Genomic DNA, 14,308 nt, shown 5'->3' on the forward strand with positions numbered 1-14,308 from the left:
TCGAATGACTGAATGAATAGACCTGAGACTTAACCTCCCGCAGTGTCAGTGTGTGTCTGTGTGTGACGCTGTGTGTTGCTTTTGTTCGACTTTTCCAGATCTTTGTCTTGACATGACAGACGGATGTTAAATGTCCCTGCCTTCTTTTCATTACTTAAAAATTCAGATTATTTCTTTTTTTGTTCAGGATTTCTGATCGTTGCATAACAGCAGCATTTTTTTTACCTCTGCACTGAAATCAGGAACACGATGACTCATCCATCCATCAGACACGCACAATGTCTCAGACAGCGCTGATTGAATCTGATCGAAGCCCTGAGGAACGATCCGTCCCACCACTGTTCTCCATCTTATTCACAATCACTCAGAGTGTTGAATTAACAGACATTCACATCTGAGACTATTAAGGTAGAAGAATGAATGAATGAATTCTCTTTTGATTGAGGCAGCAGGAGGGTCAGAGGAGCAGACACACTCACACTGTTTTGTTAGGTGACTTCAGTCTGGTGGATGAGGAGTTAAACTCCGACCTGCTGCCCTGCTCAGTGTTTGACGTCAGTCAGTCGCACAACCTGATTTCCCAGGCTCCTCTGAAGTGTCTCCTCTCATCTCCATCTCCATCTTAATCTCTTTTGTCCTCTGAAATGGGCTTTATTCTCTACTGACCGTCCTCTACACACACATATGCCGTGTTTGTTCCCCAGAGCAATTACCGTCTGCCTCTGTTGCGTCTGTCTGCGGTATTTCTTTGTGAGGCATTTTCATTTTCCTCCTGCAGCTCCACAGAAAGTGACGTGAAAACACTTCACACACATATTCAGGATGAGAGAACAGATTTTCAGACCGACTGAAAAAAACTAGGAATGTCATGCAACGGTCCTCCCATGAAACGGCTAATGGAGCAAAGTTACATGTTTCCTGTAAAAACAGGCATCAGCCAATAGCGTGTAATGTAGGTCACATCCCACCCCCTCACCAGTGCTGCCTCTCCTCAGACTGTCAGCGTCCATTGAACACGGTCAGACCAGGAGATGTCTCTGAGAAGATGGAGACCTGTTTACAGCACCGAGGTTGTTTTCTTGCCAGGTTTGTCTCCTGGCATCGCGGGGCTGAGTCAGCGAATAGGATTGTTTACCGAGCAAACTAATTAACAGCAGCTAACCCAACGCAATTATTGTCCCCATAAAACGTGACCCAGTTTCACCCGAATCGCTGAACAAAGTTGTGTTTTTGTACGGTAATCGGCGAGGTCCAGTCTCTGACAACACACTTTTTGGTTTTCATACATCCATGGCAGCATCATAAAATTAAGAAAAGCATTTAGAGGATAAAAAATGAATAAACACCCCCGAGTGCAGGATGAGTCTCCTGAAGGTTACAAACTCTGAAACAGCCTCATACTGTTGGGTCTGATACAGGTGTAAAGGTGAGATATGGGGCAAGACACGTGATAAAAACACTTAAACAGCATTATTTTACTTCATGGGGACTTGAACAGAAAAACAGACTGACCTGAAACTAGAGTTCGTGACTTAACACTTATATGTAAAACGCTTTAGTTGATATAAAGACTACAAAACAAAGAAGCTCAAATCTCAGACAGCAGTGAGAGCGTCACAATCACCAGGGCTTTCAAAGCTAGGGTTGGCAGTTTTGGTGCCACAAACAGGGTTGGAAATCTCTTTTAAAAACACCTGGTTTTGTTGCCACAATCGCTGCTGGACATGTCATGAGATCTCATCAAAAACACCTGGTTTTCTTGCCCAAAACAGGGCTGGACATGTCCCGAGGTTTTGTGAAAAACGTCTAGTTTTGTCGCCACAAATGGGGCTGGAAATTGTTCAGAGGTCTCGTTAAAAACTGCCGGTTTTGTTGCCAAAAGCAGGACTGGATATGTCCCAAGGTCTCATCAAAAACATCTGGATTTGTCACCACAAAAGGGGCTGGACATCCCGAGGTCTTGTTGAAAAAACCTGGTTTTGACATTTCTCACAGAATAATGCACCGTTGAACAGAATCTGATGCAGATCCAAAGACGAACATCTGGATCTAGAAGATTTAAATATGCTTTAATTGATATCTGATCAGGCTTGATTGAATTAAAGGAGACTGTCGGGCCTTGGTGGAGGTATGCGCTCTACTGAGTGTTCTAGTTTGGTTTTTATGTTTTAAACTACTTTCTAGTCTCGTCTTTTTTCCATCAACAATATTGCGTGTTGATAAAGTCACAGTGCTTGATGACGTCTCGTTTTTGTCATGAGAAGAAACGTCAGTGACAAAGTGCACGTCACAGTTGTCGTTAATGAAATGAACACTGCTGAGCTGTTAACGGGCGGAGACGGTGAGAGAGGGTGAGTCGGTGTGCAGCGGGGTGAAACACCGCCCGTCTTGGTAAATAGAGATTAAATAAGATGAAGGATGAGCCGGGCTGCGATGTGGATGACTGGCCATCAAGACAAAAGACAACAGTGGAGCTGCACTCAAATAACATCTGTGTGTTTAGAGAGACAACAGGTTGACAGACCGAAGCAACATTCAGCCCGTTTCTCACAGGAAAGGAATTCACTCAGGTTGATAAAGACGTACAGAACAAAACAAAACAAAACAAAAAGACATCCTGAGTGATTTATTCCAGAGAGACTCAGTCTGAGGAGAAACGGATTAGTTTAATATCTTCAGAAAATATTTCAAATCACCTCAAAGACAGAAAAGAAGTCGATTTCCTTCAAAGCAACAGTTCACTGGCTTTAAAGAATTAAAATGAATCACTGACAATTTGCAATTTAAAAAAATAACCTCTGGGCTTTCGGACTTTTCAGAAAGTAGTTTGATTAAAGTTATTTCAGCTTTTTTTATGCCTCCGTGCTGGTGGTAGCCGCGCAAAAGGCATTAAGTTTTCAGGTTGTCTGTCCGTCCTATTCTTGTGAACGCACAACACAAGTTTAATGATTAAGAGTTTGTTGTCTTCATCTGTGTGCGTACCGACCGTCATGGTATGGTAGCAGTTTGGTTAGGAAAGAGAAATACTTCAGGAAAACATCATGGTTTGGGTTCGATCACATACATACATACATACGTACATACATTACCTAAGTAACTTCACTATTTTAGTTAGCATTGACTGCTAGTTTCACTCTGGACATGAACAGCAGCTGCCTCTGTGGACTCAGGACTGGCTATAATAATAACTATAGCTGCTAGAGGTCCCCCCCCCCCCCACTCTTTCTGGTGGTACTGCTCGGTTTCATCTGCATCCATAAGCTTTCAGAAAACTTGCACAAATACAGACGACGTGAAGGCAGAGTACAGACAGAGAGGTGCGTCCAGATAAAGCTAACGTTGGGCAAGAATGACCCTTTAACAAGGACAAAGACAGAGCCCACCTTCACCTTGCTCCAGCTTCACACCTCACACCTCACCTGTGGGCGTCACACCAAATGTGAGAATTGCCACACCGTGATTTGACGGTGTGTACTCTGACACCTCTCTGGGTCAAGTCCTGACAGCACTTGATGATCGTCAAATCCACCACAGTGACCCTGTCAAAGGACTAATCTGTTCTGATCCCATCATGATGCCTTAATGTTGCATACACTCTATGAAGTCTACATTTAACATGTAAAACCAAACTGAGCACCAGGTTTGACCTCGACGGCTGCAGACGGGTCACAGGTCTTCAGTCGGTGTTCATCAGCAGACGGTTTTTTTAAGATCCTTCTCTTCCTGTTTTCAGAGTGTGAAGATCCTGACGTACCGAGAGCCTCAGAACCACGAGTACAGAGAGTTCGTCGACACCCTGAAGACCGACGCCAGAAAAATGTTCAACTACACCATCGAGGACTCGCTGGTGAGTTATTGAACCTGGAACAGAAGAAATAGCAGCATGTTCTCACTCCCACCTCGTCATATACAGCAGCTCGACTGGGAGTTTTGGATGTGAGGGCTCTGTGGTCAAGTTAGCATTAATACGTAATGTGAAACATCTGTTAGACCTTCAAAATAAAACTTGTTGACAAACTGATATTAACGCAGTCAAATGGTCGCAGTGTGGTTAGGTTAGGTGTGGTTTGGAGGTTTAAAATATACATGTTCAGTCTTGTAACTTCACTCACGTCACGTCACGTAACACAAGTGTTGATAATGATAGTAATCTTTATTTGTATGGCACTTTTCAAAACATGGTTACAAATAAAAAGGACACACACAACCCTAAACCACAAGAACAACACATCATTAAATAATGATAAAACAAAGATAAAACCTTGTAAAACTAAAGTAAGATGAGACAGATAAAGGTCAGACCAACTATAAAAGTAGATTTTGAGGAGCTATTTTAAAAGAGTTTCTCAGACAGGCTGTTTCAAAGATGTGGAGAAAATGTCCGGTCTCCTTCAGGGAGCAGGCAGCGGCTCGGCTCAGAGGGTGCAAGTAAATCTATAATGTGAATAGGAGCAAGGCCATGTACAGCTTTAAAAGTAATTGGTAAAAGTTTAAAATCAATTCTGTATTGAACAGGGAGCCAGTGGAGCGGTGCAAGGATGAGAGTTATATCCCCTCATGTTGCCTTGAATCTGTTAAAAGTCTGAGTTTTGGATATGCCGGAGACGAGAGCTGTGGCTGAGTCCTGAATACAGGAAGTTACAATAGTCCAGCTCTGATGAAATGAAAGCTTGGATGACTTTCTCAAAGAGTGCTCGGGACACAGCATTCGTCAAAGGTCTGAGTCACAGATCACTTCCAAATTGCAAAAATATTTATTTTTGATTTGGGGCAAAACATCAAGTGAGAAAATGTGTCCGTGTTGTACCAGTCAGTGGAACATATAGCCGCATGTCGTCTGCATATAAATGGAAATTAATGTACCACTTCAGGATCTTCTGGCCTAAAGGAAGCATAGAGGAAAAAAGTAGCAGACCAAGAATTGACCCCTGGGAAACTCATCTTGTAACTACGTTACTTGCGTAATAAGCGCAGTAAACGGTTGCCTGTCAGCGTTTTATTATCATATCTGATGTCTGTGGATTAATATTCCTGCTGCGATCTATAAGATCATCGTGTTTGTAGCGTGGCTGTCCTGTGACGATGCGTTTTCCAGCTGATCCAAGATGATTTTATTGAGCTGAAGAAGAAGAAGGAGAATTTTCTTATTATCCTTCAGTTTATCCCAAACAGTTTATCACGAGGCAGGAAGGGGAATAAAAAACTGTAATCTGAACAGTAACTAGTAACTAAAGCAGTCAGTCAGACAGATCTGTCAGGTTCAATATTAGTTAAATAGTTAAATGTATACCGTATTTATAGTAAATGTACTTCAGGGTTCATCCTCTGGAAACCATGAATGACAGCAGGAAGTGTTGGACGCCCTCGGGCCTCAGTGCTGGTGGATAAATATGATCTGATGAAAATAGAGGAAATGAGGTTATTTGGCATAACGAAGCTGACAAGTTCGACCTGGAAGACAATGAAACAATACATTATTATGCAAATGTGTAATTAGCGTCGTTAGCAGCTGGATGACTGAACCAATTCAGTTTAGGGCAGCTAATTTAGACTGCTGATCGTATCGCGCACACACGCACACACACGCACACACACACACACACACACACACACACAGAGGCAGCGATGGCGCTCACACTTGAAATCCCAGATCAGCTCATCAGCACAACATGTGGCTAACTGCTGCTGATGTTATCACCTGACATCAACGTGACGTGTTGGTGTGCAACAATAACAGACCTCAGCAACAGTGATGCTGCAGAGAGGAGACATCTTGTTTTCTGTTGTGTTCTCTCTTTTGAGGTTGTGCACATTTTATTGTGTTGTTACAAATGTGTCTTGATTTATATTCACAAGCAGACAGATACAAATTGGAGTGATGTTTCGCCCTCTTCACTGTGATTTTGTCCATAAAAGCAGGAAAACTGAAATTAAACCACACAAACTCACAACCATCAGCCTGCAACACAAACACTGTTAATGTGAGCAGCGAGGACGTTTTCTCTATGTTAAACAAACAAATCAGCCAATGAGAGAAATGAAATTGTGCCAGTTTCACAGTTTGTATGATAATAACAGCAGCTGCTCAGTGATGACGGGCTGTGTGTGTGTGTCAAGTGTGTCCAGTTCACTCCTCCGTGTCGCTAAAAGCAGAGAGCAGAGTTTTCATTCGTAAACACAGAGCGAGAGGAGAGAGGAGTTAATGAAACAGATACGCAGAGTTTAAAAGGGTCACGTTCACCGACAGATATGAAAAATAAATCTAATCATGTGTTGTTTTGTAAGAGACAGCAGGTCCTTAAGGTCACGAATGTTTCAGATTTTGAAGACATAAACAGCAGCGGTGTGCTTGTGTTTGTGTGAAGTGTCGAACACGTTCATGACAGTTTGGAAGTTAAAGTTTGAAACAACACATATTTCTAAATACAGATGTTGAGACTGTGCAGCTCACATGCTTTTATAAAGTGATGCCAGATGTTATGATAATGTGGACATGAATAATCAGGTGATTCACGTAATCAAATATTCTGATGAATTTCTAAATAATGAATTTGACATTTTGGGAAATATGTTTTTTCACTTCCTGCTAAATATGGTTAGCAGGTTAGCTTGAAGACTGGAAACAGCTAGCCTAGCTTAGCCATAACTAAACCCACCTGCCGGCTCCTCTACAGCGTATTAGTTTACATTTTATATCTTTTTCAATCCGTACAAAAACCAAAGTTTGTTTTCTGAGGAGTTCAGTGTCGGACGGTTTCTTGGCTCTGAGCAGGTGAACGGTAACGTGAGACTTCACAATGTTTCTGCTCCCGGCCAAGAAACAGTTCAGTGCATAGACCTTCTGTAAAGACAGTGTGTACACATCTCTCTGTCTCTGAGCTTCATGCTTCTGGCTCCAGTTGGCTCCGACGCCTGAGGAAGCTCTCGGAAAGCAGCTTGGACTTTGTGTCTGTTCAGGACAGTTTGTGTTTGTGCAGCCTGATATCAGAGTTGTGCAACTTCTTTACTTTTGACTTTTTTTTTAGGCTTTTAGTGATTTTAATCCAGGCGGCAATTGTTTGTCGAAACTAAATATTGATTTATAAACAAATCCTTTAAAAGGATTTAAAGCCTTTACACACACAGTCTCGTGTGTATCTCGTTAAAAATTCAGCTTTTTTAATGAGACCTTGGGACATTTTTTTCAAACCTTAACCAAGTGGCAGCTAGTTAAGATTTAGGCTTTGTTTTCATAAGAAGATGCTCATTAGTCACATTTTTATCCATCATAGTTTCAGTCAACGAACACTCAACGGCTCCATTTTTGCAGATTTCTTTTGCCAACATGCATCAGACAGTTTGATCAGGTTGTGATTTACGTTGTACTTCTACAATCCAGACGTTAGCTAACACACAAACCCAGCTGACATCAGCCTGACTCCTGATTATTTTAAGCTCGTCATCGATGCGTCTGAAAAAAAAAGGTTGTTTTTTTTTCATCATATTTTTCGTTAATGAAAGTAGCACCGCCCTCACCAAGTGTTTTCTGTGCCTGAAGTTGCAGCACATCTGTGGTTTTGCAGAAATGTTCGTTACCAACATCTCTTCTGGTGACTGGGTTGTAAATACAGTTTGCTCAGCAATTACTTTAACGATGTCATCTGCTCAAATGTATGATGAGACTCTATTTTGTCCCTCATCAGGCACCATATGTGAGAGAGCTAAAGTAGGCAGATTGTCTGGCAGTTAATCAGGAGCAGACAGACAGCTGAAGGACGCTAATGTAGTTATCACACACACACACACACACACACACACACACACACACACACACACACACACACAGATATAATAAGATGACACTTCAGTGATCCCTGTGGAGAAACAGGATACATCAAAGGAAACAAGAACCAGACAGATGGCAGTGAACACAACACAACACAACACAACACAACACAACCAGTGATAATTCATCTGATCTACAGGTGATCTTTAAACCTTTCCATCCATGTATAACGACCGTCCGATGCTTTTCAAGTGCTCTAGTGATTATTTTTTACATTAAAATCATTTTGTCGTCGTGTTTTCTGATGTGTTTCCGTCTCCAGCTGATCTCGGCCTGCACGCTGCAGCACCTCGTTATATTTAAGCAGCGATGACACAACCAGCCGCTCTGTAATTTCCTGCCTTTCATTTTTTGATCATTAACATGGGTTTCATGCTGTTTTCTCACTGCTCCGGGTCAATAAAGGTTGATTTAAATACTACGTTTAGCCAGTGTCATCAGACTGTCATTTTAATTTCAGGCCCATCACTCGGAGCAGGTCACAGGGGGAATATTCACAGGGAAAGTAGAAACATGAACAGGTGATCCATACAGACTGACTGAAGAAGTGATTTGTTCTGTTGTGTCGTCTGCAGATGAACATCATAGCTGGAGGATTTTACGACGGGTTGATGCTCTACACTCACGCTCTGAATGAGACCATGTCGATGTCGGCCGGGCGGCCTCCGGGAAAAGTCGTCACCAAGCGGATGTGGAATCGAACCTTCCACGGTCAGTTCATCACGGTGGTTTGTCTTTGTTTGATCACAGGAGGGGAAACTTAACTTCTTCTTCTTCTTCTCCTTCTCCTTCTCCTTCTCCTTCTCCTCTCCTCTTCCTGGATTCACCAATCTAGGTTGAATTTAATGTTAAAATCCTCTGTTTCTGCTGTAGTTTTATTTTATTTTATTGGTTTGCACATCTACAAGTGACACAAATTAATATACACGAGCATAAAAGACGAGGGTAGAGCTTCATCTGGGCAAAAACTGCTTTAATCCGTGAACAAAATATAAAGATAAAAATAAAAACAAATGCTCTCGATGATGCATTAGATGGTTTGACACTGCAAACATGTCAGATTTCCATTTTGAACTCAACTCAACTCTTTGTTCCCCCAGTTTTTGACACTTTAAGAGGACTGTTGACTGAATCTCAATGTTCATTCATTCCATTATTATGAATTTATATTTGATAGTAAACGCTGCTGTGACTGAGCTGTCAGGTGGAAATCAACCTGTCAAATCAAATTACATTGAATTCCTGAAGGTTTTGGTTCCATCCTGTCCGACTATAATGTAAATATTTTGCCTGTTTGTCGTCTGCTGTGCTCTGTGCTGTCAGAAAGTAAAAAATGCATACGTGTTATAGATGATAGTGGTGTTATCCCATCAGCTGTGACATTGTTGGTTTTGAGGCAGAAGATTTGAGCAGCTGGAGTTTGAATGGCAGCCGGTCCGGTCCGGTCCGGTCCGGTCCGCCTGATCACGTGTTCTTTACTGATTCAGTGGGAGGTGTAATTTAGTTTCAGTTACACTCGGAGCTGAACGTTGTAACATGAAATCTGTGGAAGAGTGAAGGAGCGGCTCTGAAGAGCTTCACTCTGAAATGAATCCTCGTCAGCTGAGAACTGTGACACCCACTCGAGTGAGATGACGGCTGACACCGAGGTCGGACTCATTATAAACCGTGTTGAGGTTATTAAACGTGAGGACTGATGCCGTCTCTGCGTTCAGCTCCTGTAGGACTGAAGAAAATAATGTGTTTGATATTTAAACATTTTTATTGTCCTGTTCTGTTTGAATATTCAGCTTCAGTTTATGTCGAGCTTCACTTCAGCTTGTGTTCTCTGATAAATCTGAACCTCAGATCGACTCTCTCTCTTCTCGTTGGCTTCTGTTGGTGTCATTGTGTTGCATTTCCCTCTTTAGAGAGCTTATCTTGGAGCTCGTATCTGTATCACCCTCAGCTAATGCCAGTTTTCTATGCAACCTTTCAAGAATGTACAGTATGTTCTGCTCTGATATCAGCCCGGCAGGAAATAAAAGCTCATTAATCTGCAGCTGTTGGAGACGGAGGAGGTCCGAGGAGTCCCGAACTTAAACACTGATTATATGATTTGAAAAGTGAAGTGTAACGTTCAAGTCAACTCAGGATTCTGTTCAATAGGAGATGAAGGACTCACGATGTGATACCTTCAAGAAAGAGAGAAGGACGAGAAGATGAGGTCTCAGAGTTCATGTTTTCAAACCGTGTTTTCTCTGCAGCGTGCAAAAATACAATCACAAAATCTCCTTAAAAAAATCACCAAAACAAGCAGATCCAACCTTCATGAAACGGCAATGAAAATTAAGAACATATTTGAATTTCCTTAATATACAAACAAGAACCTCATTAAAGGAAAAATCCACCCAAAAATGAAAATTCATCATTCATTCATTCATTTGTGCACGTTTGCAGCTAAAAGAGTAAATCCACTTGACATTTATTTAAAGGTGCAGTTTGTATGGATTTTAGATTAACACAATAAAACATCATAAAACAAATGAACAAAAATGATCAACAGAACGTGAAGAAATAAGAGTTTTGTTGTTTTATTAAAGATGGTGATGTAATGTGTTGCAGATATTTACTGAGATTAGCAGCTAACCAGCTAGCCACAGCCCATTCCTTTTTGAAAATACCAGTCTGAGCTCCCAGTCTGGACTGCTAGCTGCATGGCTAACTGAGCTAACAAGCTAAAAGCAGCTACAGTTAGCAGTGACTCTGGTGATATGCTGAATTTGAGGTGGCCAATTCTTAGATGTTGGACCTTTTTTTTATAAATGAACAAATAATGTTAAGTTCTGAAAGTGATGATTAAAGTAGCTTCACACTAGAGTGCATACCTCCGCCAAGGCCCAACGGTCCTTTAATTCAATCCAGGCTAATCCAGTATCAGATAAAACATATTTAAATCCACTAGGTCCGGATTTTTATTTGGATCTGCATCAGATTTAACGAATACACTGCAAGGTCTTAAAACCCTGAAGTCAGTTAGTATTTTTGCACATCCGGTTCCCTCCTCTCATCATTAAATGTCCACAGTTTAATTATAAAGCTCTTCATGTGTTAAAAACAGTTAGCGGTTGCTAACAAGTGTCTGAATGAGACTACAGAGGTTGTCGGGGACATTAAACGTCCTCACAGCGAACACGGAGACTCGTCTCCTCACTAGTCCGTCTTTACAGGCCCACTTTAGTTACACACTGTTCTCACTCTGACTTTACAACTTGTACATTGATCAGTTTATATAAACCTGGATAGTAATTGTGCAGTAAGACGCTCAGTGGTGGAGACGTTTGAGTCATGTGACCGTGATGTCGTCTGTTTGTAGCCTCTGATAAACCCGTCCAATCGTTCCCCACAGCTTATACGTACAGTTAGCGATGACAACGATGCTCTGCGTTCATGATAACGTTAGCACAAAGGATCCACCCTCAGCAGTGAGCGCTCACTGTAGGCTGTAGCCTCTTCGAAGGGTCTGAGGTTCCTTTTTTGTGCTTGTGTTTATATGATTGTGGGAGATTTTACAGATCAAACGTATCAGGACTTACTTCCGTTTAGGCGAGAGACAATTTTAACTATTTTAAATTCGTAAAAGGTCAGTAAAAAAATAAGAGTCGCAGGATATCTCACTGAAGCTCTGCAGGTTTTCTGCAGCAGTGAGGCATTAAACATCTTTCATCATTGCTGAATCATTTTGAGAGGTCTGCGTCTTGTTACAGTAAAGACCTCTGCAGAGATTCATGCATCGTTTGTACATCAGAAAGGATCCGTTTTATCTTTGCAGCTCTGCCCTTTGACCTCTGCTGTAAGAGGAAATACTCACATGGTAGAGAAGAAAGATGAGCTGGATTAAAGATTCGTCCATCACCGTTTGATCCATGAAACACAAACCAGATGATTTCAGCAGTTTCACCAAAAAGAAAGTGAATCTGTGCAGCTTTTGAAAAGCCGCCTTGTTACATCACTGCTCTGCTCTGTCGCTGTTCAAAAAATGATTTACTTCAATTAGTTTGACCTTTTAATGCAGCAGTTTATAAAAGCGATACATGAGGTCAGAGGGGTGGAGGAGAGAGGAAAAGTTTCCTCCATCTCTCCCTGGATATTCTCCTCCATCTTTTCACAGTGTCATCCGTCTGCTGTCAGGCTGCTGTGACCTTTGAACTTCCTCAATGCTGAGTCAGTAACAAAGGCTGTAAAAGGAAGTGTTCTGTGCAGTTGAAGTTTCTCAACTAAATGTTTTAAAATGTTGAAATGTGAAACACAAACAGACCCAGACTGAATCTAATTCAGGCTGCTGGTTCTTACAGAGCGTCCTCGGCACAGCAGAGTCAGAACGAGATGCTATGATTCACTGCAGAAATGACAATATCTGTGTTTTACATGTTAAGAATAGACTCGAGGCCTCATCTGGCTTTAACTGGGCTCATATTTTAGATTTAAGCGGGTTTTTGGACGGTTCTGCTGGAAACGAGTCGGTCTCAGTCCTTCTGTCCGTTCATCTGTCAGCCAAATATTTCTTCTCTTGTGGATCAGATTCAGCTGAACCATTCAAGATTAATAAAAATGACCCTGAATGGCACCAAAAGTTTGTTTCTAATTTATGTAGCGCTTTCTAAAAACAGCCTTACAGTTAGGATACAGTGGTCGATACCCAAGAGAGGACATGACATACAGCAACACAGTCCAGTTGTGTGTTGACTTTTATCTTGGGAGTTTTTTTCACTACAAGTGCTTCACAACTCTGTGTCCTTGGTCAACAAGAAAGCGAGCTGGTAACTTACAGTGTGCTCGCTGAAGTGTCCTGTGAGTCAGATCAACTCTCACATCCTCACGCCGGGTTTGAAAGGGTCTTCATCTCGGCATCACATGTTCGTACCTGAGCCCACCTGTGATCAGATCTCACTTCCTTGTTCTATATCCACATGAACACGTCCATCACCGGAACAAACCAATACTTCGATTTTTACACAAAGAAAGAGATGTTCATGTATAATGTTTGCTGAATTTACAAGAAGGAACAAATAAGTCAGAATCAGTCAGAGACAGAGTTTCACACAGTTTATAAAGTGTCTCCAACTCAACAACTCACTAAACTGACACATTTGTTAAGGGAGTCTGGGGACAAAGAAGACGCCTATACTGGTTACTGTTTAGTGTGTTTGTAAAATGTGACATGTTTAGATCAATAAAATGTTTCTTCTCTCATAAATTGAGTGTAAATGGTGAAATCAGTGTAAACAGTGTGTTCAAACAGCTGCTAAATGTTGGCAGGTAAGACTTTAGCACTTTAGACACAGAAGCAGACAGGCTGGTACAGCCATGCTGCCACAAACTGACACTTTTTACAAGGAAACAAACAACTTACTGTTTTCATTTAATGCTGAATTTACAAGAAGGAGACAATGATTCAGTCGTAGCCATTTCACAGAGTTTGTTAAGTTTCTCCTCGTGAAACAACTCTTAAAATCACTACATTTGTTAAGGGAGTCTGGTGATGCTGTGGTTACTGGTTCAATGGTCGGATCAGTTGAAACTGACGGTGTGTTCACAAACATCTGCTGCTCACATTGAAAGGTTAAGAGAGCCCAAACATGTCAGTTACATTACTGTCAGCTTCTTCTTCTTCACATCACTGAGACTGGAAATCAAGACACATCAGCTTCTTTTGGCTTCTGAGGGGAAAAGCAGATGTTTCCCGTCTGCTTCTCTTCAGGATCCTGGAGAGGAAGCGGACAGGGAAAGAAAGTGCCAGCGCTCGGGCTGCTCGTCTCGTCCCCGCTGGCAGCAGAAACCACACATCAGCGCAGCTCGCTGCCTCGGGCTCCCCTGGAAGCACATTTCCTGCTGCAGGAGGAGATGTCACAGGGATTGTTTCCACTTTGTCCTGATGCCGCGCTGCGTTCAAGAGTCTATTAATAAGATGCAGGTGGGAGGCACGTGGCTTTGTTTGAGGACAGGAAGCTCCTCCTTCTGCTGCTCGGAGTGTGTTCAGTTTTATTCAGACTGTTAAAGCTGTCAGAGCTGAGTTTGTTGTAGATATTGTACCTCAGCCCATCAGAACTGAAAACTAGAAGTACTGTAGAGGGTTTGGACGTGTGGAGACATAAAATCAGTTTAAACCGATCTGCTCCTTTTAACAAAATACCTTGTATTTGTATAAATGTTTGCAACGTACGTTTCAATCCATGGATATGTCGACACTTCACTTCACGACATCTTGATGTCTCCTTAAAAACATGCAGTGGTTTCACGTCTCTAACAGTGGTCTCTGGCTTCAGTGGTCTCTGGCTTCAGTGGTCTCTGGCTTCAGTGGTCTCTGGCTTCAGGGGTCTCTGGCTTCAGTGGTTTCTGGCCTCAGTGGTCTCTGGCCTCAGTGGTCTCTGGCTTGGCAGCCGCCTCGCATTGCTGTAATTTCACCATCCCGACATCAAAGTTGTATTCGGACCATTAGTGCCG

At 42.1% G+C, this 14,308-nt stretch overlaps 1 protein-coding gene across 1 annotated transcript in view; it reads left to right on the top strand.

Annotated features, from left to right (window-relative positions):
- LOC311260425 (atrial natriuretic peptide receptor 1-like) overlaps positions 1 to 14,308 on the top strand; it is a 68,946-nt gene that overhangs the window by 29,765 nt on the left and 24,873 nt on the right. The window contains exons 4-5 of the mRNA XM_084358220.1: positions 3,734 to 3,847; positions 8,401 to 8,536. Of these exons, the coding sequence (XP_084214346.1) occupies positions 3,734 to 3,847; positions 8,401 to 8,536 (250 nt within the window). The remainder of the gene's footprint in view (positions 1 to 3,733; positions 3,848 to 8,400; positions 8,537 to 14,308) is intronic.

Source organism: Pagrus pagrus (genome assembly GCF_965226575.1).
Source record: "Pagrus pagrus genome assembly, chromosome: 7".
NCBI lineage: Eukaryota > Metazoa > Chordata > Actinopteri > Spariformes > Sparidae > Pagrus > Pagrus pagrus.